The sequence below is a fragment of the Chinchilla lanigera genome, unplaced genomic scaffold (assembly GCF_000276665.1).
Source record: "Chinchilla lanigera isolate Chin_1 unplaced genomic scaffold, ChiLan1.0 scaffold00117, whole genome shotgun sequence".
Lineage (NCBI taxonomy): Eukaryota > Metazoa > Chordata > Mammalia > Rodentia > Chinchillidae > Chinchilla > Chinchilla lanigera.
Genome location: NW_004955518.1, coordinates 2,427,280 through 2,450,812, shown reverse-complemented (window position 1 = coordinate 2,450,812; position 23,533 = coordinate 2,427,280). Strand labels below are relative to the sequence as shown.

Below are 23,533 nucleotides of genomic sequence, written 5' to 3'. Positions count from 1 at the left end.
CCCTGCCCTGCCCGCCCCTCCCGCCCCTCCCTCCCCCCGTGCCCGCACCCCACGTGAAGCGGAATATAAAGGGGGTGTGAGGCTGGTGGGAAAGTGAATGGCGGAGGACTGAGGGGTCCCCTCTGGCCCCGGCCGCCCAGCTCACGCTCGTTCATCCTCCCTTCCCGAAGCTCGCCCTCGGCGGCAGCAGCGGCCGGCGCCTCGGGCTGAGGAGGAGGAGGAAGACTCTCGCCGGGCGGAGCGTCGGGTCCGGCTCTCCTGTGCGCGTCTCGAGCACAAAGATTACGGTGTAGGAGGAAATTGCCCTCGCCCCTGCGCCGCCGGTACCGACACAATGCACCAGCCGCCTGAGTCCGCCGCCGCGGCCGCCGCCGCTGCAGACTTCAGCGCTAGGAAGATGGCGCACCCGGCCGTGTTCCCTCGAAGGGGCAGCGGCGGGGGCAGCGCCTCTGCGCTCGGTGCAGCAGGTACCGGTGTTGGTAGTACCGCCACGTCTGCTGAGGACTTTCCGCCTCCGTCGCTGCTTCAGCCGGCGCCTGCTGCAGCATCGTCCACGCCGGGACCGCAGCCTCCGCCTCCACAAAGCCTGAACCTCCTTTCGCAGGCTCAGCTGCAGGCACAGCCCCTCGCGCCAGGCGGAACTCAGATGAAAAAGAAAAGTGGCTTTCAGATAACTAGCGTTACTCCGGCGCAGATCTCTGCCAGTATCAGCTCGAACAACAGCATAGCAGAGGACACCGAGAGCTACGACGATCTGGATGAATCTCACACAGAAGATCTCTCTTCTTCGGAGATCCTTGATGTATCGCTTTCCAGGGCTACTGACCTAGGGGAGCCTGAGCGCAGCTCCTCAGAAGAGACTCTGAATAACTTCCAGGAAGCAGAGACTCCTGGAGCAGTCTCTCCTAACCAGCCTCACCTTCCTCAGCCTCATTTGCCTCACCTCCCACAACAAAATGTTGTGATCAATGGGAATGCTCACGCACACCACCATCACCACCATCATCTCCACCACGGGCACCACCTCCACCACGGGCACCATCCAGCCCATGTTGCTGTGGCCAGTGCAGCCGTTCCTGGAGGGCCACCCGCAAGCCCAGTATCCAGAAAACTCTCTACATCTGGAAGCTCTGAGGGTGTTGTGCCAGTGACACCAACTTCTGCTGTATCATCGAGCTGCTCACCTGCATCTGTAATGACTAATATCCGGGCTCCAAGTACTACAGGCAGTGTAGGTATAAATTCTGGTACTGGCGCTAGTAGAGTGAATAATGTTAATGTTGCTTCTGTGGGTAGTTTCAGTCCTAATGTGACAAGCAGCATGCTTGGTAATGCTAATATAAGTACAGGCAATATTCCTAGTGTAAGTGCTGGGCCTGGAGCTACCAGTGGTATTAATGTGAATATCTTGAGTGGTATGGGCAATGGTACTGTTTCTTCCTCTGCTGTTAACAGTGTCCCTAATGCAACTGCGGGAACGAATGTGGGATTAGTTTCAAGTCAGCAGCAACAACCAACAGTTAACACATCAAGGTTCAGAGTTGTGAAGTTAGATTCTACTTCTGAACCGTTTAAAAAAGGCAGATGGACTTGCACTGAGTTCTATGAAAAAGAAAATGCTGTATCTGCTACAGAAGGTGTGACAAATAAAGTGGTGGAGACTGTAAAACAAAACCTGGCAGAATTGACTTCTGAGAGGGAGAGCACTAGTGGGAGTTCAGTGAGCAGTGGTGTCAGCACACTGAGTCACTACACAGAGAGTGTGGGAAGTGGAGAGATGGGAGTTCCTACCTTGGTACCGCAGCAGCCACCAGCTCTTCAAGGTGTGGCCCTCCAGCAGATGGATTTCGGTAGCACTGGTCCACAGAGTATTTCGGCAGTTAGTATACCACAGAGTATTTCTCAGTCACAGATGTCACAAGTACATTTACAGTCTCAAGAACTAGGCTATCAGCAAAAACAAGGTCTTCAACCGGTACCTCTGCAAGCCACTGTCAGTGCTGCAACTGGTATCCAGCCATCACCTATAAACGTGGTTGGTGTAACTTCAGCTTTAGTTCAGCAGCCTTCCATTTCCAGTTTGGCTCAACCCCAGCTGCCATATTCACAGACAGCTCCTCCAGTGCAAACTGCCCTTCCGGGGGCACCACCCCAGCAGTTACAATATGGACAACAGCAACCAATGGTTTCTACACAAATGGCCCCAGGCCATGGTCAGTCAGTGACTCAAAATCCTACTTCAGAATATGTACCACAGCAGTCACTTCTGCAAACAGCAATGTCCTCTGGGCAGCCCAGTTCTGCAGGAGCGGGAACAGGAACAACGGTGATTCCTGTAGCACAGCCACAGGGGATCCAGCTGCCAATGCAGTCCACAGCAGTTCAAGCACAACCTGCAGGCGCATCTGGCCAGCCTGTTGGCCAGGCTCAAACAGCAATGTCTGCTGTACCTATTGGAGGTCAAATTGCAACTATTGGTCAACAAGTAAATGTACCTACTGCAGTGCAGCAGCCTTCTACCCAGTCTACACCTTCAGTTATTCAGCAAGGTGCTCCTCCATCTTCACAAGTAGTTCTACCTGCTCAAACTGGGATTATTCATCAGGGAGTTCAAACTAGCACTTCAAGCCTTCCTCCACAGTTGGTCATTGCACCCCAGAGTACCTTGTTAACTGTGCCTCCCCAGCCACAAGGAGTAGAACAGGTAGTTCAAGGAGTTGTTTCACAGCAGTTGCCCGCAGTTAGTCCTTTACCCTCTGCTAGTAGTATTCCTGTTACAAACCAGGTTAGTTCAGGTGGTCCTGGAATACCTTCTGCCCCAACAAACTTGGTTCCACCACAGAATATAGCACAACCCCCTGCCACTCAAAGTGGTAATTTGGTTCAAAGTGTTAGTCAACCTCCCTTGATAGCAACTAACATAAATTTGCCATTGGCACAACAGTTACCACTAAGTTCTACTCAGTTCTCTGCACAATCATTAGCTCAGGCAATTGGAAGCCACACTGAAGATGCCAGGCGCCCAGTGGAGCCCTCCGTAGTTGGCTTACCTCAGACTACCAGTGGTGACAGTGGGGGAATGTCAGCAGTTTCAGATGGGAGTAGCAGCAGCCTAGCAGCCTCTGCTTCTCTTTTCCCGTTGAAGGTGCTACCGCTGACAACACCCTTGGTGGATGGCGAGGATGAGAGGTAAGATCATGGCATATTTCTGCAGACATTCAGAGTTGGAGTTAATTTATTCAGTAGCAATATATGCACTTACGACTAGGGTAAAGCGTTACATATTGTTTATTTTGTAAGTAAATTCATATTCATGGTAAGTTTTCTAAAGGAAAAGTATTAAGGAATGATTTCAGAGTGGGTAGGAAGTAGTATAATGTATAATAGTCAAGTTATTGAACGTATATTAAAATTAGGTTTGGGGCCACCAAATAGTTTTTGTTCATAAAATGCTGTTTAGAAGATCAGTCATGAAAAGCTTACATTTTTCTAACCCACAAAATAGCTAATCTATTCTCTTGAGTTAACTAAAATCTTTGTGAAGATCTCTTGGAGGGCTGCAGTTGCCAAATTTGTTCTCCTTTGTAGATAATTATTGTTCAGTTATAGTGTATTTCATCTTAGGCTGTGAAAGATGTTACCTGCTTTTCCTATTCAAACACTAGGAAGGATGACCTAATCTGGCCTGTATAGGTTGACCTTATAATGTAGTTCACCAGCTGTTGTAGACTTAATGTAATGATTACTTTATCTTAACAGAGAAAGAGTGGGACTCTTTATTTAAAACATTTTTGTGGGGGGTGGTCAGTCATACACTGTCAGAATAACTACATTTGTCTTTGATAGTAGTATGCTGTATATTTTTTCTGTTGCATAGTACGTCAAGGTGGTAGCCATTTTAGAGTAAAGAAAGACTTGGGAGTGTTGAATTTATACAGGCATGAAAATAAGATTGTGTGCTAATCCACTCCACCTGTTCACTCCCCTCCCCCCAAATAACCCCGTATAGCCTGAAATATATTATTGGAGCAGCATTTTTTTCAGATTGGAAGTGATGCACAAATCATACTTAATGACTCAAATTGCATATTTGAAGATGACTGGCTTGAAAAGTGAAATCTTACGTTTGCTTTCTATGTTGCTTTAGGACTTAGTTGATTTTTTTTTAAAAGGAATTCTTTTCACAAATCTGCCAGTCTGTGACTAACCTTGATAAAAATATCGTAGGAGTTATGAAAAGACTATTCATTTTCACTGAAATTTTGAGTAAGCATGAAAGATATTTAATTATTTTAGTATTAGTTAAAGATTTTTGGGTTTGAACTTTGGTTAAACCAGCTGAAGCATTTATATTCTGTACATTTATTTGTGGATTTTGCTTTGGAAAGCCTGAGTTTACTGGAAAATAATTTTAGAAAAATAAAACAGGCCAAATGTTTACTTGTTTTTTTAAAGCTAAGAGGAAAAGGCATTGTTAATTGAAATATTTGTCTTTGAAGTTTATTATTTTTCTAATGGACATATAATTAAAATCTTAATAACCAGATGTCTATATTTTTCTAACAAAATGTTCTTTAAAGAGACTTCTAAGAGATAGTTTCTTTAATAATTCCCTTATAATTATTATTTGGCTTTTAATTTTATCATTCTGATATTCACCTGTAATTTTAAAGAATTACCGTAGTTTTTATGTTTTGTAAATCAAGAGTGTGAACTGAATGAAGTTTATATAAAAACTAGTATGTTTATATAGGTGCTAAATTTAGAGAGATAAAAGACAAAGTTGACAAACAAATGGAACCCAAGCACTGATTTTGTTTTTTACAGTTTGTAGTCTTCTGGTATACCTTTTTTGTTTTGTTTTGTTTTCTTTCTGTTGATGTAGAAGGTATAGTAGGGCTTTCCACAGCTAGCGGTTTCACACAGTTAAAAGTCAGAAAATTCTACTTACAACTAGGGTTTTAACTGTAGGGATGGAATCCTGGTTAAAGATATTAGCACAAAATTATTTTCCAGGTAGTGATTGAGCTAAAGAATAATTAGGGACAAATTATATAAAAAGGTTTCAAATTTAGAAAGGGAAGAGAAGTTTGATCAAATATTGGTCCAAAGTAACTTGTCTTCAGAATGTACTCATTTTGAATTTCCATATTGGAACCTTTGTTAGTTGGTATCAAATTGAATAATCAAAATCAAAAATTTTTTGTTTGAGCGGTATCCTTCAAATTCTTTAAAATCAAAATGTTTCACTCCTAAAATACCTGTAAGGTCAGAAAGGATCGCTAATGTTATGTATATATTTTGGAAAAAGAAATGTTTTATATGAAGTTGCCTTTGGGAGAAGACCAGAGAAAAAAGTGATAAAATCTCTAAATGCACAATTATTTTTACTTTTCTTCCTTTTTAGCTTCTTCTGTGTCCCTTTGGTCACCGTTAGTCTCTTACTAGAGAAGGGGTACATTATCATTACCATGTTATGATGCAGGAAGTATGTTAACTATAAAGTTTTGGTGGTAGAATGAGTGAGGGTGGTTATTTAATCATCTTTTGTGATGTTTTAGCACTTCAGATTTTCTAACGTTTGTCAGACATGGAAAGTTTTCTGTTGGCTGTTGCAGATGGTAAAGATGAGAAACATGGCTTAAGGGATTAAGGTTATATATTTGCTTTCAAAAAATCATTCTTACTAAAAGATCTTGATGTTTTAATCTTTAATATGAACTTTATAAGAATGGGAAGATTTTGATGTGAAATTATCAAACTTCTATTCATCCTTCAAGACTCAGCTCAGATGTTCCCTCTAAAGGATTTTCTTTCCCCAGGAGATATTTCCTAGTCCTTCTTAATGTTCTTCTTTCTGCCTTAGCACTGCTTAAGCACATTGTATTTGATTATAATTATGTTTACCAGTCTTTCCCACAAGACTAGGAATTCTCTAAGGGTAGGGACTAAATATTTTTAAAACAAATTAATAAGCAGACATTTTTCTACTTTTTCTATCATGGTTTAAAGTTTATGTTGTCTCTCATCTTAACAGCTTTTAGAGAGTGCAGGATTTCATAATTTATGCAGTGGATTAAAAATAAATCAATAAAATGACTTCCTAACCTCTTCATTGTTCCTTGAGACAAATTGATGGCTATCTTTTAAATACAGTGCCTGTTTTATAGTAGGCCAAAGAGGTTTGTGTTTTTTTTGAGATAAGGTCTTGCTATGCAATTCAGGCTGGCCTTGAGCTAACTTTGTAGCCCAGGCTGCGAACTCACAACGATCCTCCTGCCTCAGCCTCCCAAGTGCTAGGATTACAGGCGTGTACTACCACTCTCGGCTTGAGCCAAAGAGTTTTTTGACCTGTACAATAGGAGAAATACTCGTTTTGCCTGCTTCCAAGGATGATAGGATCAGTTAACTGTAAAATAACAAATTATAATTTTAAAAAAGTTTTTATTTTTATTTGAAATGTATCTACAATTTAAAAAGGTAATAGTTTACATGGTTATCCTAGATAACTACATAAATACATAAGCTGCCCTCTTTCCTAGACTTTCTTTCTTGGAAGCACTTTCACCTTTTTCAGATGATTATTGTGATACTTCCCTCTGCTTTAACATGCTTGAGTTGCTCTGAGCTCTGCAACATAGCTTGATGGTTAGGAGCACAGACTCTGGATTAAATTCCTTAGGTTTGATCTTTTCTTAACTTTGGGCTATTTAACCCTCTGTGCCTCAGTTTTCTCATTTTAAGAACTGGGAATAATAGTAAGTCAAAAACTTGTTAGGAGGATTAGTTTGGAATATTCAGAGGATTTAGTCTAATTCATTATGCCCTAAGGGCGGAGGATGTAGCTCAGCAGGCTGAGGCGCCTGCCTGGCAAGTGGGAGGTCCTGAGTTTGACTCCCCCAGTTCCAAAAAAACCCCATTATGCTCCAAGTAAGTGTTCGTTAAATAATTCCTTGTTTTGTTTTTTTGCTTCATTAACTTCTTAGTTAGAAAATGAAGATTTACCTATCTGGTCACCCTTGTTAACAGTACCCCATCCTCTCAATAGTTAATAGTTATATTACTCTTAATTCAGTATTCTTATAGAAGATCATTATTTTTCCTATGCAATACAGTCTCCTGTAGCTGCTTCCCCTCACCCTGTCCTTAGCTATCTAGTATATAGAAATGTTGGTGGGTTCTCTTTTAAGTTTTTGTTTATCAGCATAGTCTGTTTTTCCAGTTGCCTTTTCCCTGTCATAGCTCCTTCCCATTTTTGTATTTTGGGGCCCAACCTTTATGATAAAGCCCTTCCTCAGATGTCTGGTAATTCTTGATTGTGTGTTTGCCCTTAAATGTAAGAGGACTAAAGAGCTGATTAGAAATTTTCAGGTGGAGCGATGTGTTTGAAGTTGCCCTCCTCCCCCTCTCTCCCTTTCCTCTGTTTAGTTTTCCCTATGTTTATCACTAAGTCTTCATTTCATTAGATGTCCAACACTAGCATCGAGGATTGTTACCAATTTTATCTTCCAGAAGTCTTTCTCATATCCCTTTGACTTGCATTCTGGACCAATTGCCATCCAGTCGTGGTACACAACCATTATCCTGGGACTCCCTTCATTTTCTCATGTATTGGATCTCCATTTTCCAGTCACCATTGTTCTCTTCTTTCTTGATTTATTTGGTATTTTAAAATGGCTTTAGTTGACCTTTATACTTGTTTGATTCTCTGGCTAGGTAAAGAATAACAGGTGGGAAAATATGTTCTCTTATAATTTTCTAATATTGATTTCTAGCATCCATACTGCTTTTGAGACATCTGTAGCCATTTTATACAATATGTCATTTCTCATATGTTGGGTGTGACCTGTGTGTGTTATTTTTCCTTCTCTTTGTATGTTCTGAAATTTTACAGTGGTGGGCCTTTTTGTGACTGTTTTCGTTTATGGCACTGAGTATTTGGTGTGTGCCTTTTCAGCTTGAAAACATTTTTTAATTCTGCAACATTTTAGAAAATGAACTTAGGCCTCACTAGCCACATTGAAATCATATAGTACAGCTTTAATTTTTACTTAAGCTTGTGGCAATTAAATCCAGCGCCTTGTGCATGCTAGGAAAGTGTTCCACTGAGCTACTTCCTTAGCCTCTGGTACTTATTCTTACATGAGGTTGTTGTGTAAGTATTTCTGTTTTCTTTCTCAGATTCCCCTTTTTGATAATGGACCTTCTTGGCTGGTCTTTTGATTTTCTGTATTTTCTTAACCATTATCATCTTTTTCTTGTGCTCTATATCTTTTAAATTTTCATTTTTCTTATCGTATATTTAGTTTCCAAGAGTCTTTTTCCTTGTTTTTTGTTCCTTTTTAATCATGTGTCATTCTAGTTTAGTAATGTTAGGATATCCTTTTCTTAGTTCTTTGACTATATAAATGTCTGTTTTTGTTTCTTTTTTCTTTCTTTCTGTTCTTTTTTCCAGTTTTGTTTCTTTCTTTGGTGTGATCTTTATTTTTCATTTTATAGTCTTTCCTCAGATAATTGCTAATCATGTGTAAGAGTAAGGGAATAAAATAGTGATAAGAAATTCATGGTGAGGCTTGTCAGTTGTTAGCTTCACTGTATGGCAACTTGGCTGGGCTGTTTGGTTGGGATACTCCTGATGGCACATCTTCATGTATTTTCTCCTAGCTAAATAGATTCCTGTAAAACGACTGTTGTAATTTCTTGCCTAGAAGTGAAGGCTTGTCTACCAGGTTCTTGAGGAGAGCTGGAGTAGTAAGGGAGATGGAGTGAAAGGTCTTGGGGAGTGTTAGCACCCCAAATACATTTCTTCAGCCTTGTTTTCAGTGTACTCTCCTACCTTTGTGCCTGATTTCCTTTGTTTCCTGAGATGCTATGTGTTACCTCCTTCAGATACCAAACATGGGCAAGGCACTTGGGATCTATGGAGCGGATTACAGTCTTCCCTATTTTAGGGACCCCCCCCATGCCCTGCCTCATACAGTTGCGGTATTGCCAATTCCTGAGCCTTTAGGGGATTTCACAGTTTAAATTGGGTTAGTTCTTGCGTTCTCCACTGTTTGCTAAAGATTTTATTTTGCTCTGTTTGCTAAGTCATTTGTCACTCAACCATCTGCTTTCCAACTTCAAATTCTTGTTGCTGTTGCATTTTTACCTCTCAACTTCTTGTAGGTTTATAGTTTTATATCTTAAAAAAATTCCTTTTCTGTCATTCAGTGGGACTTTCAGGAAAGAAATAAAAATAGATGTGTATTCTAACTATTGTTACACAACTATCTCAACAGTAGAATACTGTACTATTAAATGTAAAGAATGATGCTAATTTTAATAAAGCCATTGCTCCAAGATACCATAAGTACTGAACATAAATTTTAAGAATGGCATTGAAGGGGGCGCGTGGTGGGGCATACCTATAATCCCAGCACTGGGGAGGCTGAGGCAGTAGGATCACTGCAAGTCTGAGAGCAGCCTGGGCTGCAAAGTGAGTTTAAGACCAGCATGAACTGCGTAGCGAGACCCTGTTTCAAAAAGACCAAAAAAAGAAAAAAAAAGAATGGCATTATTTGGCTTATATCTGTTAAAAAGTAGAATAGTATATAACTTCATAGAAATGATGAAAAAAGTTACGAATAGATTTAATCAATATTTTATCACATTTAACCACTCAAGAACCTTGTAAATTAAGTTTTTTTCTATTTTACTTGTGTATAAGCTGAAACTTACTGAATTTATTACAGAGGTTAAATGAGTTGTCAAATAGATGTAGCATGTATGGCAGTAAAGCCAAGCTAGGATTCAAAGCCTTTCCCATTTGAGTATCTATCACCAGTTCTCTGCTTTTTGAGTGGCTGTAAAATCTAAAAAAAGGGAAGGCTTGACTGATTGCTTTCTGTTTCAGTATAAATGATGGAATTTCCATATAATGTAAGAATTCCTTATAAGCTCTTGGATAGAAAAAAGTAGGTAAAGTCATCACAGTGCAGACCTGGAAGACAGTAGACATGTGGATGTTGAGTTAGTTTTGACGTAAGTTTCTTTTGAAATTTGTATGGAAAATTTCTTTTTAGGAAGTCCATTTTAATTTTGTATTAATTTCACTTGAGTCTTTGTACCATTGGGCTTAGAATTACAATGTTATTTCTTGTTTACAAAGTTTACAGTAAAAATATGACACTGGAAAGGATGATCTATGTGTGTACTGCAATATCAGATCCTTGGTTGATTTTTTTTTTTGCTATGTTACTGTAAAGGTTGAATGTGTCATGATAAAATGTACTTGGCTAATTAAAAGAAAGCTGTAGGGTGGCAGAGTTTTTAAAACATCTTTACACTATATAAAAGAATCATTGTACAGTAATTTTAGATTATAGTTCGGGTTGTTTCTTTGTCTCACATGTATTTGAATGCCCTTCTCTCCCATCTCAATTTGTTTTTTACGTCACTTCACCCAAAGAGGTCTTGACTTTCCATCAGTACTTAGGCACAGTTGACCTTAGGGCTCTCCTTGAAACACTTTTTTTCTTTCTCTGGTACTGTTCTTTTTGTTTTCTGCCCACCTTCCTGGGCTTGTCTTTTTTTTCTTTTTTTTGAGACAGGGTTTCACTATACATTTCAAGCTGACCTCAAACTCAGCAATCCTCCTGCCTCAGCCTTCCTCCTGCGTGCTGGGATTATAGGTGTGTGCCACCATCTGGCCTCTTTCAGAGTCTTCTGTCAGACTCTTTTAGTTTCTTTAGATTTCTGAGTCATTTTGTCACGTACTACTTGTTGCGTCTTCCCAAGGCTTCAAAGATGTCTTGGGCTCCTGAATGCATACCTCTAGTCCAGCATTTTCTTCTTAGCTTTACACTTACAAATGTCTCTGCATTCTTAAGTCTTGTCAATCTCAACAAGGAATAAATTTAACCCTGGATTATCTGACCCCTCAAATTTTCTTCTTTCATTGTTCTTTTTTTGAGAAACTTTAATTCTTCTTTTTAGAAACCTGAGTCATTCTTTATAGCTTCTTTTCCTCATCATCAGCATCTGACCATGACTTGAAATTCATCTTGGTTTTATCCCCCCTCACCCCCGCACCCCGCTCTAGTCTAACATAACGGCTCTCGATTATAACAGTGCATGCAGTAGCTTCTTCACTGAGCCTACTGCATAAACTTTGTCTTTCCCAGATATTGTATGTTATGATCAGAATGATATTCTCAAAAGTGGAAATTTGTTTATGTTACTCACTTCTCCAAATCACCTTGAAGGCCTCCCATTTATTTTAGGGTAATGACTCTCTGTCATTCCTTACTCCTGGCCTTTATCGTGCTACTGTCTTATACTTTCTGTGGTCTGATTGAACTTGGCATGTTTCTCACTTGGCCGTCCCTCCCTCAAGGCCTTTGCACATGTTCTTTAGTCCAAACATCCATTCTTCCACCTCCCCCCATTCTTCCTTAAACTGTCTCTTTTGAAAGGTCTCTGATACACCAATCTAAACTTGGGTTCTTTGGTAATAATGACAAAAGTGGCCTTGTTTTCTTTTATAATGCTCACTGCAGTTTGTAAATAGTTTTTTTGTGTGTGTGTCTGTGTGTGTTGTGATTATCTGATGATTTCAAGCTTCATGAGTAAGGATGTTTGGTGTGCTACTGCATATCAAAAGCCTATTTCAGTGCCTAATAGCTAGTATATACTCTGCTTAATGAAGAAAGTATATTGTTAATACTGGTAGAAGAAAAAAAATCCTTTAAAAACTATTTTGATGTATTTGAAAGTTGAGTAAGTTTATATGTGATCATATAACACTTTCTTCTTTATCTTTTTTTTTTTTTTTTTTTGGTTTTTCTCCGGTAACACTTTCTTCTTTAATAATTACTGAGAATTGTTTTACTTTTTGTTGTGTTTTTGAGCCAGAAAAGCAATGCATAGTTAGCTGTATTAAACAAGCATTTTGTTTTATGTTTATTTTGTGTTTACTTATGCCAGTAAAAATTCTCCATCTTGTTTTGTTTTGTTTTGTTTTTGGTATCAGGAATCAAATTCAACCTTGCACTTGCCAGACAAGCGCTGTGCCACTGAGCTATATCCTGGCCCAAATTCTCCAACTTGAATGAAACAAAATTCTCTATTTCAAAACTGGAATTAGCACTATTCTTTTTGCTTTTGATTGGTGTAGACATTGGCAATGATTCTTTTTTTTGTCTTTTTGATACAGCATTTCACTATGTAGTTCAGGCTGGCCTGGAACTCACTTTGTAGCCCAGGCTAGCCTCTAACTAGCAGTGATCCTGCTGCTGGGATTACAGGTATGCATCACCATACCTGGCTTCATACAGTGATTCTTAAATCTCTGAGTATTATCTTGGAAGTCTTTATGCAGTTTTAGCTGTTTACAATGTTAATGTTGAAGTTGTAAAATGTTATTTTTGTTATGAGTTTTTTCTTAACTAAATAATTCAGTAAAAATTGAGTAATTATTCGCTTAAAATTTCTGTGATCTACTTTATGAAGCTAGTAAATTAGGAATTATACAGAGGAACAGGAACCATGGAGAAGGTTTGGAGGGGATCAGAGTTAGCAATAAACTTTATTGATTATGTATAGGTTCTAGGGTAAAAAGGCCTTCAGTTTTTTATTTTTCTTTTTTTGGTGGTACTGGTGATTAAACCTAGGGTCCCATGCATGCTAGACAAGTACTGTACTCCTGAACTACATTTCTGTCCCTTTTGACTTTTTATTTTGGCACAGGCCTTCCCTAAGTTGCCCAAGCTAGTCTTGAACTTGTGATCCTCTCATGTAGCTGGGATTATAGGTGTGTGCCGCCACACTCAGCTAGGCTTTCAGTTTTAAAATTGGAATAATTAAAAGCAGAAGGGAAAATGAATGATGTTGTCATGTAGTGATTATCAGGGGTTCTGAGAATCTCTGAGCCACTCTCTGTGTTCATATTGATGTCAAACCTGATTGCCTCACATAAAATTAAATTTGTGTTGATTGAGATTTACTGTGGCTTGACTTTATTAAGGATTAATTTTAGATCATGGTACATGATCTTACCCTTCCTTACCTATGGAACCCATAAGAATTACTCTAAATTTTGTGTGGGAAAGACAGATAAAATAACCCTTTTACTTTTCTAGGCCGCTCAAATTATTTTTGTAATAACAGCTGACTATTCAGGTTGAGGAACTCCTGATATTCTGTGTGCATGCCTGAGTATTCTTTTTTGAATTACAGATGGATGGATTTATAACATTGTTCATTATTGGTAAGACTTACTTTTTTCCCAGCTCATCTAGTTTTCTAATTTCTTCGGTTGTTAGACTTTCTTAGTGTGTATTTATATTGTAACAAATAGCATATTGATTAGTTAGAAGTGCTTTAGAAATATAAACAGTTGAAATACTGTCTAGCATTAAGTTTTTTGTATTATATAGCTATGGTATATTTTTAATACTGATAGTAATAAAACTACTGTGGTATGAGATTCCATTCAGGTTTCACAGAGGAAGAAATGGAGATTCAGGTTCATCTAGTCTATAATTAAGTGTCACCTACCTACTATGTGTTATGTGTTTTTAGCTTTTCAATGGGCTCTATAACAGTTTAATAATAATAGTGGTAGTGATAAGTGGAAGTAGTTGAAAATGAAAGTACTTATGCTCTTATGTGTTCTAAGCATGTTACCTACATTAACTGATTTAGTTCTCAGAGCATCCTTATGAATTGTGAGTACCATTATTATCCTCATTTTACATGTGAGAAAACAGAACAGACAGATTAAGTGTCTTAGTCTAACATAGCTATTAAGTGGGAACTGGGATTTAAATCTAGGTAGTCTGGTTTGAGAGTTTGTACTGATAGTGACTGCTCTATTGCCTTTCTATAGCATGTGATCAAACCAAGTCAGTGTAAGTGCACTGGAAGGCAATAGGAGCAGCAGTGCCTTAGTCTACTTCCTGTTACTGATAGAATACCTGAGAATGGGTAATTTATGGAGAGAAGAGGTTTATTTTGGCTATGGTGGCTGGGAGATCTAAAATCAGCTGTGTCTAGTGAGGGCCTAGTTCTGCTTCTAACTCAGGGTGAAAAGTAGAAGGCCAAGTAGGTACAAGGGGAAGAGGCAAAGAGCAGGAAGTGCAACTTCCCATTATCAGAACCCAGTCTCAGTATAGCTCATTCCTGAAAGATGCACTAATCCCTTTTAATACTCTAATCACTTCAGAAAGGCCCTACTTCCTACCACTACTACAATGGCAGTTGAATATTTCAGCATGAGTTTCAGAGGAGACAGACCATATTCAAACTGTAGCATGCATATATTTCTTATTTCCTCAAGAAAGAGTCTTGTGAAGATCTTGGAATTTGGATTGGGATTTATATTATATTCAGTAATATAAATTCATGAGAACAATGACCTTGTTTGTCTACTTTACCACCTTATCAGTAGTATGTCTGAAATGTATGTCAGATAGGTGAATTCACATCTATAGCGGAAGGAAACCACACAAACATTCAGGGTAGATGTAGAATCGCAACCAAATGCTTTGCCATCCTGTTGCCATAGTGTACACAATTGTTCTGATGGTACTAAGATTGAAGTCTTTGTAGATATATTACTTTGTTATGTGAAATTCTCTATCCAGCTCATCTGCCTGTCAAATGGTTATATTTATGAAGTACTACCTGTAGGTGTAAATCATTATGTCTAGTATTGGTATAAGCAAAAGTATAATCAAACATGGTTCTTTAATTTTCAGGGTGTGTAAGATTATGTATGTCAGGAAATGGAATGATAACATAAAGGCTAAGTGGCAGTTTATGCAACATGAAAAGTGAAATCAAAGAATCAGAAATTTGAGAAACCTTGTGATTTCATGTACCTTTTGGTTTATATGTGAAAGAGAAATTTAGAGAGGTTAAGTGAATTCTTTCATGTTTTTAGGCTGTAATTGGATCACATAATACAGAATTTACTTTTGGTGGGTCCAAAGAGCAGTGTTAACTGACTCTTCAGAAGTTATGGGGTAAAGGATAATGTTTCAGACAAGAGTATGTTAATAAAAATGGGAAGTGAACATCTGGGCAGCAATAAGGCAATAGTAGAATTTATTAGAATAAGTTTGTTATTATCAGCTAGAAAGTGTTAAGAAATGACTGGAAATTGAATCCAGAGTAATTGGCCCTCAATAGTTGACTGATGCTCAAGGAAGTTAAGTATAAAAGGAATCTGTAATTTGGATTGCAGTGGGAAGCAGGAAAGATAAAATTACATCTTTTTTGTTAATGAAAGAAATAAATGAAGGGGATAATGATTTCCATTGTATTTTTCTTTTCTTTTCTTTTTTTTTTTTTTTTTTTGTGGTACTGGGGATGAACTCAGGACCTTGTGCTTGCCAGGCAGGCACTTGTGCCACTGAGCTAAATCCCCAGCCCCATGATTTCCATTGTAAAATGATTCAGCACAGGATTCCTTTCTTAAAACAGATCAGTCAGTTTTTAAAAGCACCATCTTCACTTCTCTGTCTTTTCTTCCCTCAAAGCAGTGTTTTGTTTCTCATTTGGGGGACGGGGAATCCAGCAATTTAAAAATGTGATTTCCCCCCAAATCTGTTTTCCACAACTTGGTTGTAAAAGTCTAAAGGTACACCAGTGTAATGTTTTCATAGGATTATTTATATCCAATCTAAAACAGATGTGTTCCAAATATGTTTAGTAAGAAAAGAAATCCAAGTGGACTAATTATATTTCAGTGGACTAATTATATTTATATTGATTCTTTACGTTAGTGATTGAAGAAACCTCTGCCTGCTTTTTTTCATGGGTTCTGCATCCTTGGGTTCAACCAACCTTTGATCTGTTTTATAGAGTGGTACAGTGATTGATATTTTTAATGATGATTCCTTCATTCTTAATTGTACTTGTTATTTTCTTAGCTCATTTGAAAAGCATTTTTTATCCCAAACTATTACAATTTTCAAACTTATTGCTAAAGAATAAACTTTTAACTTTGGAAAATTTTCTTCAGTAAGATCCAGTTTCAGAAATACAGAGACTCAGTTTCATGATATGAACATTTCAGTAAATCAGATTAATAACCTTCTATTGGTTCCAGTGAATTTTTACCATAAACTGTTAATATTTAGGATATTTTCTTTAAGCTTAATTCAGATTTCATTAAAATGCCTTTAAAAACAGAAATCTCACTTTAATTGAATTATACTAGTACACTCTGTGATTCACATCTTCAGTTTTGAGTTGTTATAGTTTATATTCACATCATATGTTTGTTATTGGAACAAGCGGATACTAATATAATGATTTAATTTTTAGTTGAAAAATAGGATTTACCTTATTTGCTCATTATCCGGAAGGTAAAATTTATCTTTTTTTCTAAAACAACTACATTAGCTATTCTGTTAATTCATTCTTCCACATTTATTAAGAGATAACAAAAAAATTTCAAAACATCAACAATTACATCTAGCTGGGTGTGATAGCGCACGCCTGTAATCCCAGCGCTTGGGAGGCTGAGGCAGGAGGATTCTTGTGAGTTCGAGACCAACCTGGGCTACAAAGTGAGCTCAAGGCCAGCCTGAACTGCATAGCGAGACCCTGTCTCAAAAAGACAAAAAACAAAACAAAACAGAATAGTTACGTCTAGTAGTACATTATGAGAGTAACACACTAACAGCATCGATTATTTTTAGGACTATGCAGATGATACAACGCTGGGTAATCACTAAATGAATTTCATTACCTTATTGGATCAAAAGACTAAAAATCCAAGATACCTTCCAGAGAAAAGGTCACTCGACTGAGTCCAGTGTGGTTTATGAACAAATGAAGACATGATAAAGCATAAACATATATCAGGCAAGACAGTATTCATTCAGAGTTTTTATAGTGCAGCCACTTTCCTTCATTTTTGTTACTGTTTTCCTAATTTATAAACATTGACACGCTTGAAAGAAGTGATTGAATTTCTTTGAATTGTAGATTTATCTTAAGAGATTTATTATATTGGTTATATGTCTTATTGCATGGTTTATAATTTTCACTTTCACAAACGTGAAATAACTTAAAACTGCTGAAAGCCAATAATTTTACTTCTTATGTGAGTTGATTACATTTCTGGACTGATTGGTTGTGCTTAGTTAGCCTAAAAGTGGTATTCTATTCAATACTCTATACAACCACAGAGAAAAATGTTTTAACTGTTACCTCTTAAAAATGGACAGGCTAAGACTCATTTAGGAGTTTTTTCTCTATTCAGAATTTTAGTTATCTTTCTAATTGTACTCAGATTCTTAGCCCTAATAAGATTAGTTTCTGTAATCTTATTAGAAATTGATCTAATTGTGTAAAAACAGCTTTTAACAAGTGGACACATTGGCCTAACAAAACCAAGTTGTCTTACTTTTGCGATTAGTACCAGTAGTCTGAGTCTCAGTTTATGAGAAGGGGAAAAAAAATGAGAGAAACAGTAAAGGAGTAGATGACCATTAAACAGGGAGAATGGGGTAGAGGAGAAAGAAATGAATCTAGTGATAAATGATAATTTTTTACACAGCTGGTATACTCCACCATCACTGGGCACTATGCTCATTGCCTACATCTGTGAATGTAGCCATGCAAAGTATTTTAGTAAAATAACCCAAGATAGTTGAAGCAGTTGTTAGTCTAGAGGGTTTTTATAATACTTCTGTTTTTTCCTGATATTGTGATGACGTGTTTATTTCAGAAATATTTATTGAGTGCTTGTTACATATCTAACACTTAGCAGAAGTACTAAGGATTCAAAGAAAAGACATGGTATTAATCTTGAAGAGTTTCGTCCGGTACCCTGAAGAAGGATCATAAGATCCTGATAGGTCTTCTGAATTATGCACATTAAGTTATATCATGTTCATTTGTTACTCTGTTTTTTGACAGTAGTAGGGATCAAACCCAGGGCCTGACACATGCTAGGCAAGCATCTATCACTGAGTTATACTTCACCCCTCAATTGTTAATCTGTATATGGTATGCTTGATAGCTTGTCTGTTCAAATTAGTTTATTTAGCAAAGCTGTAAAATAGTGGGCATTGAGCATATTGAAGCAGAGATTAATGAATATTAGCCTTAGAAGCTAACTTGGTGTCTGATCTTGTTTCTTTTACCTGTTCATGGTGTGATCTTTGTAAATGAGTTAACCTTTTTAGACACAGTTTCCCTACCAGGTATGTGGAGTTAATAGCTACCCTTGCACTTCTTGGGAGGATTAAGAGATGAGGTGTGTAATGCATCTGGCTCATTTATTCTTGGTAGCTCTGTAAAGGTGGCTGGCTGCTCTCATAGTGCCAAATAAGAACCATTCTTTTGTTAACCACTATAAATTAAAATGGGAAGCTTACGTACATATTTGGAGGCTTTCTGTCTATTCTAGCCTTCTAAACCAGTGGTTCTTTCTGTCTTTGTGATTCAGTTTTTATGTAGAGTGGCAACAGACAGGTAATCATCTAGTACCGCCAATTTAGATGTGATACATAAAAGAAAAGTGAATTTATTACACACAGTGGAGGCATTAGGGATTCATTGTTTTGCTGAATTCCATGCTGCTAGGAATATACTGTTTGAGAAGTGCTTTGAAATTCTTAACTTTACAAGAAGTTACTTTAAGCATGCCGTCCCCTTTCTCTTACTGGGGGTGAAGGGTACTTAGAAGAAACACAATGTCATATAGCAGTTTACCAATCTCCAAAACAGATCCATTACCCAAATCAAGTGATTTTCAGAATTTTTAATTCTAGAGTGTTTTAGATGGGCATAATGCAGTGGAAACCATCTGTTCCAAGTTCAGAACCATATGATACTGCAAGGTGTCTCCTTAGAATGAATGGGATTAATCATTTGTTTTTAAGAAGATAAATGAGTCAGTATCTGGTTTATAAGTTTCAGAGATGCATTGAACAGGGTTTTGAAATTGAATATAAAGTTTCAAAACTAATGTTTTTGTAATAATATTCAAATGGAAAATAATAAAGATTACTAAAATCCAGAAATTCTGAGGAATACTTTTTGTTTTGCATCTTTGAGGTTGATACTGCATTTTAGTTTTATTAAAGACTAAGAAATTCCGCAGTTGAATGTTGGCATTAACCAAGCAAAGGAGCTGTTAAACCTGGTCTATTGTTTATCCATCTTCTGTGTATGCTAATTTAAGAAATGGAATTCAAGTCCAAAAGGGAAGTCAGGTTCTGTTGAAAAACACTGAAGTCTTTTGGAGCCTAAATATTTATTAAAGAGTGAAAAAGATGTCATTGGAAATGTTTCTGAAGATATGCTTATAAATTCTGGAAGGAGTGTTTGACTCTTTTGGGAATTTCTTATGGGTCACCGTGTAACTACACAAAGTCAGTCTTTTTTTTTTTTTTTTTTGGTCTTTTTGAGACAAGGTCTTGCTATGCAGTTCAGGCTGGCCTTGGGCTCACTTTGTAGCCCAGGCTGGTCTCGAACTCGCAACGATCCTCTTGCCTCAGCCTCCCGAGTGCTGGGATTACAGGCGTGCGCCACCATGCCCGGCCCACAAAGTCAGTCTTTAGAGTACTAGTTGAATTCAAATTTTGAAGGAATAAAGGAATAGATTTTTTTCCTGCTTAGAAATACCATAATGGGTATTGCTTTTGAATATGTAATCAGTGACTTAAATGTGTGAAGGAAGATACGTAAGCTACTTTAGCTTCATTTCTTTTTTTTTGTACCAGTAATGAAACTTGGGACCTTGCACTTGCCATTCAGGTGCTGTGCTGCTGAGCTATCTCCCCAGCCCTAGCTTCATTTCTTAATGAAGGAATATCCCCATGTGAAGATTTCTGACAGGCTAAGAATGAGTTCTAGTATTATTGGCACTCCTAGGACTTAAACCAAGATGTAACTTTTACAAAATTTTACTGATAGCCATTACAATGGTAACTAAACCGTATTTAATGTCAAATCATAGTTCTTAAATTGATGGTGATTTTCTTTGTTCTTCATATCTATTCACTGTTTGTTTTGGTCATATTTTCCTTTTTAGCCATGGATTGTGACTATCAAAATTTTGCCCCCAAAGTGTTTGGAAAGTACAAACTGTTACGACAGCTGTGACAAGTTAAGACACCAGCATTACATTTCTGGATTTAAATTTGAGATATCAAGTTGGAGACTTAAATTCTTTGGCTTGTGGTCTCATTTTGTAAAAATAAACTACCTTATAAGTAGTTGATAAATACAGGCTTTCATTTCTGACAGTTTGCTGGTATCGACCCTGAGGTTCAGGATGTCCTGTCTCTGAGCCTTATATGTGCTACCAATATAACTTTGTTCTTGGTCTTCTCCAGCCCAGTTGCTACACAATTGCAAGACAGATGAAAGGATTTTTTTTGTAGATAGATACACTGTCTTTAAAAAGAAAAAAAACCTGTACTCTACTTCAAAGACAGCATCAAGTGGAAAACACCTTGTTCTTACTCAGAATGTTGAGTGCGAATGTCATTTGTATTGATCCTTTTTTAATACTCAAATTGAGATGAGGAAGGGAATGACCTTTTGGTCTTGTCTTTATATGCACAGTAATTCAAGAGCTGAGCACAAAAGCCCTAGCTTTTTGTTTTGTTTTATACAGGGTCTCCTCATGTAGGATGGGCTGTCCTTGTATTGCTCGTGAGGCCCAGGCCAGCCTTGAACCTTCAGTCTTTCTGGCTTGACCTCCTAAGTGCTGGCATTATAGGCATCATGTCAGTGAGCACTAGTTTTTAAAGACAGATTGGACTATTCATCTGAATGGGAAAAAATATAAACTTGTATTTCTTCTTAGTGAATATTGCATGGGTGTTGAAACTTACTGAGGATCTTTCATTCCATTTATTTTTTTGGAAATAATTTTAGACTTAACAAAAAGTTGCAAAAGGTAGTATGCAGAATTCCCATGAACTGTCACCCAGCTTTTCCTATTGTTCATCTCTTATATAGACCTGTACAAATATAGAAATGAGGAAATTAATGGTAACTATACACTTCTTAAATTTTTGACTCTGTCTTCTAAATAATTTTTTTCTGATGCAAGTTGTACTAAGTTGTCAATGTCTTGCATTTGAGGGCAGTTTTTTTTTTTTTTTTTTTTTGCCTTTTATGATCTTGATACTTTTGAAGGGTTAACTAGTTAGGTTGGCTCCCACTTTGTGTTTGTGTCATATTTTTTCAAGTCAGGTTGACAGTGTGTACTTTTGGCAGAATACCACACAAATGGTGGTTTGTCCTTCTCAGGCTATATATTAACAGGTACATACCGTTGATTTGTCCCTTAGCTGTGGTGTTGTCATCTTGATCACTTGTTTAAGGTACATACTGTTTTTCTGAACTATCAGATTACTATTTTTTCTTTATAATTAACAAGCATCTTGTAGGGAGAGAGGTTTTGAATCTGTTCCTCATGTAATTTTACCCTTTAATTTTAGCATCCATTGATGATTCTTGGTTTTTTTTCTTTTGATGATGATTCTTGGTTGATCAGAGCTTTTTAAATTTAATTCTTCAGTATTTTTTTGTTATTGACTAGTATGCCATTTTGCTTGTCACAAATGGGTAGAGATTTCAAAGGAATTAATGCAAAAGTAGCCTAATTCATAAAACATAAGTGTATTTCTTGTTATAGTCTTTTATATTCACTTTTTGAGTCCACTTATGAGTGTAGCACAATCCAAGGTCCTAGGATAAGAAAAATACTAAATACAGTCCTTTCTTTTAAAATAACATACATGTACTTCAGACTCTGCTGACTATCATAAGAACAAAGCCAAATATTTCATACTGGAGAAATAAGCAGGCAAAGGTATTACAAAAGTGAAATGTAACAAATAGGCTAATTATGAAAGAAGTACTGTATTGTCAGTAAATCAGAGATTTTCTTAAAATTGTTTTCACTATTTTTGTAAAATAAATAAACACTTTTCATTCAGAAGAATCAGGCAGTTTAAAGCGTTTTTGTGCATGGTCTTGACTCTGAGGCTGCATTTTCACCCATTTTTTGCAGTTGATAATAATTTGTGGAAATATATTATTAGTTACCACTTCTATCTTGTGTAGTAGATTCACTGCTTGAAAAATGCCTCCTATGGTGAATTCTTTTTCATCTGTTCTACTTCATTATATACTTTAGTAGAATATGAAGACAAATTGGCTTAGTTGTCTATTGCTTATTTTTTAACAAAATTTGACTTTTAAAGAAGAGTTGTTTTTGTACTGGGAATTGAACTGAGGACCTTGCGCTTTGCCAGGCAGGCACTGTCCTGTGGAGCTATATCCCCAGCCCAAAACTTGACTTTTAAATCTAGTGTGATAATTTGAATTTCACTAACATTTTTGGATGGTAACTTTTCCAGAAGGAGGAGAAAATATATTTATAATGGAATTTGATTAGATATTGCGCTCTTAAAACATTCTACTAGTTAGGTTTTCTATTTTCATTACAACTTCTCTTTTAGAAAATTGTTTTCCATGATTAAGTACGTAAAATAGTGGTTTCAGTTTACTAAGTTCTAGGCTTTTGCCTGTTTTATTTAAGGTTATATCCTATTTAAAAATACAAGATTTGTGGTTTAAAAACCTTTTCTATAGAGTCAATATAAAATACAGTTCTGTGCGTGACTACTTGTAAGATAACTGCATTTGAGGACAAAATTCGGTACTTTTTTCTGGTAATGGGAATCGAACTTAGGACCTTGTGTTTGCCAGGCAGGCGCTGTGCCACTGAGCTATGTCTCTGGCCCTCTGTACTTTTTGAAATTGAAAATGAGGAGTTTTGGCAATAATCTGATGCCACTTTAAGTCTCTGAAAAGAACACTATAACATCTGTGGTGGCTGTTATGATTTGACTTTCATCATATTCTTAGAATAACACCTTTGAAGTTTCTGCTGACCATATTAAAAAATTAATCATATAAGTGATGACCTCCAAAAGAGATAGTGAAGTATTTCCTGAATTTTCTACCCTGTGCCAAACACTTTCGTAGGAGCTGGAGATAAAAGACTGCTTTTGTTAAAGGTATTCTTTACTTTTCTTTTTACTGCCAGTTGGGCCTGTTTGGAACAGTTTAGAGGAATTTGTGAAAGAATTGGTTTTATGCAAATGTCTTAGAACTGGTAAGAATGAGTGATAAAATATAAGAAAAAGGTGTTATATCATGCTTCAAACTCAGGTACAATGTCATGTTTTCTGAGTAATCCATATATTTATAAACCGGGTTTAACTTTAGATCAATTAAAGCACAAGTGAATTGAAATTACGATCTTTGTAGAATGGTTCCTTTCTATTTCATTGCTTAAAAACAGGTGTAGCCTTCCCTCTTTCTTTTGATGTTAGAAAAAAACTAATCAGGCATATGTCCTCATTTAATAATTTAGTATTGAGAACAAATATTGCAAGTAGTCTAATATCTATTGCAGAAGAATTTCTCAGTGGTATTAATACTTAGCTTTATTGTTTCTGATTTGACTAACTGGATGTTCAGTAAGAGCTTTAAAAATTTGTAT

At 37.1% G+C, this 23,533-nt stretch overlaps 1 protein-coding gene across 1 annotated transcript in view; it reads left to right on the top strand.

Moving 5' to 3' along the window:
• Tsc22d1 (TSC22 domain family, member 1) overlaps positions 1-23,533 on the top strand; it is a gene marked incomplete in the record, with an annotated part of 128,954 nt that overhangs the window by 707 nt on the left and 104,714 nt on the right. Inside the window, 1 exon segment of the mRNA XM_005409075.2 lies at positions 1-3,189. Coding sequence (XP_005409132.1) covers positions 335-3,189 — 2,855 coding nt within the window.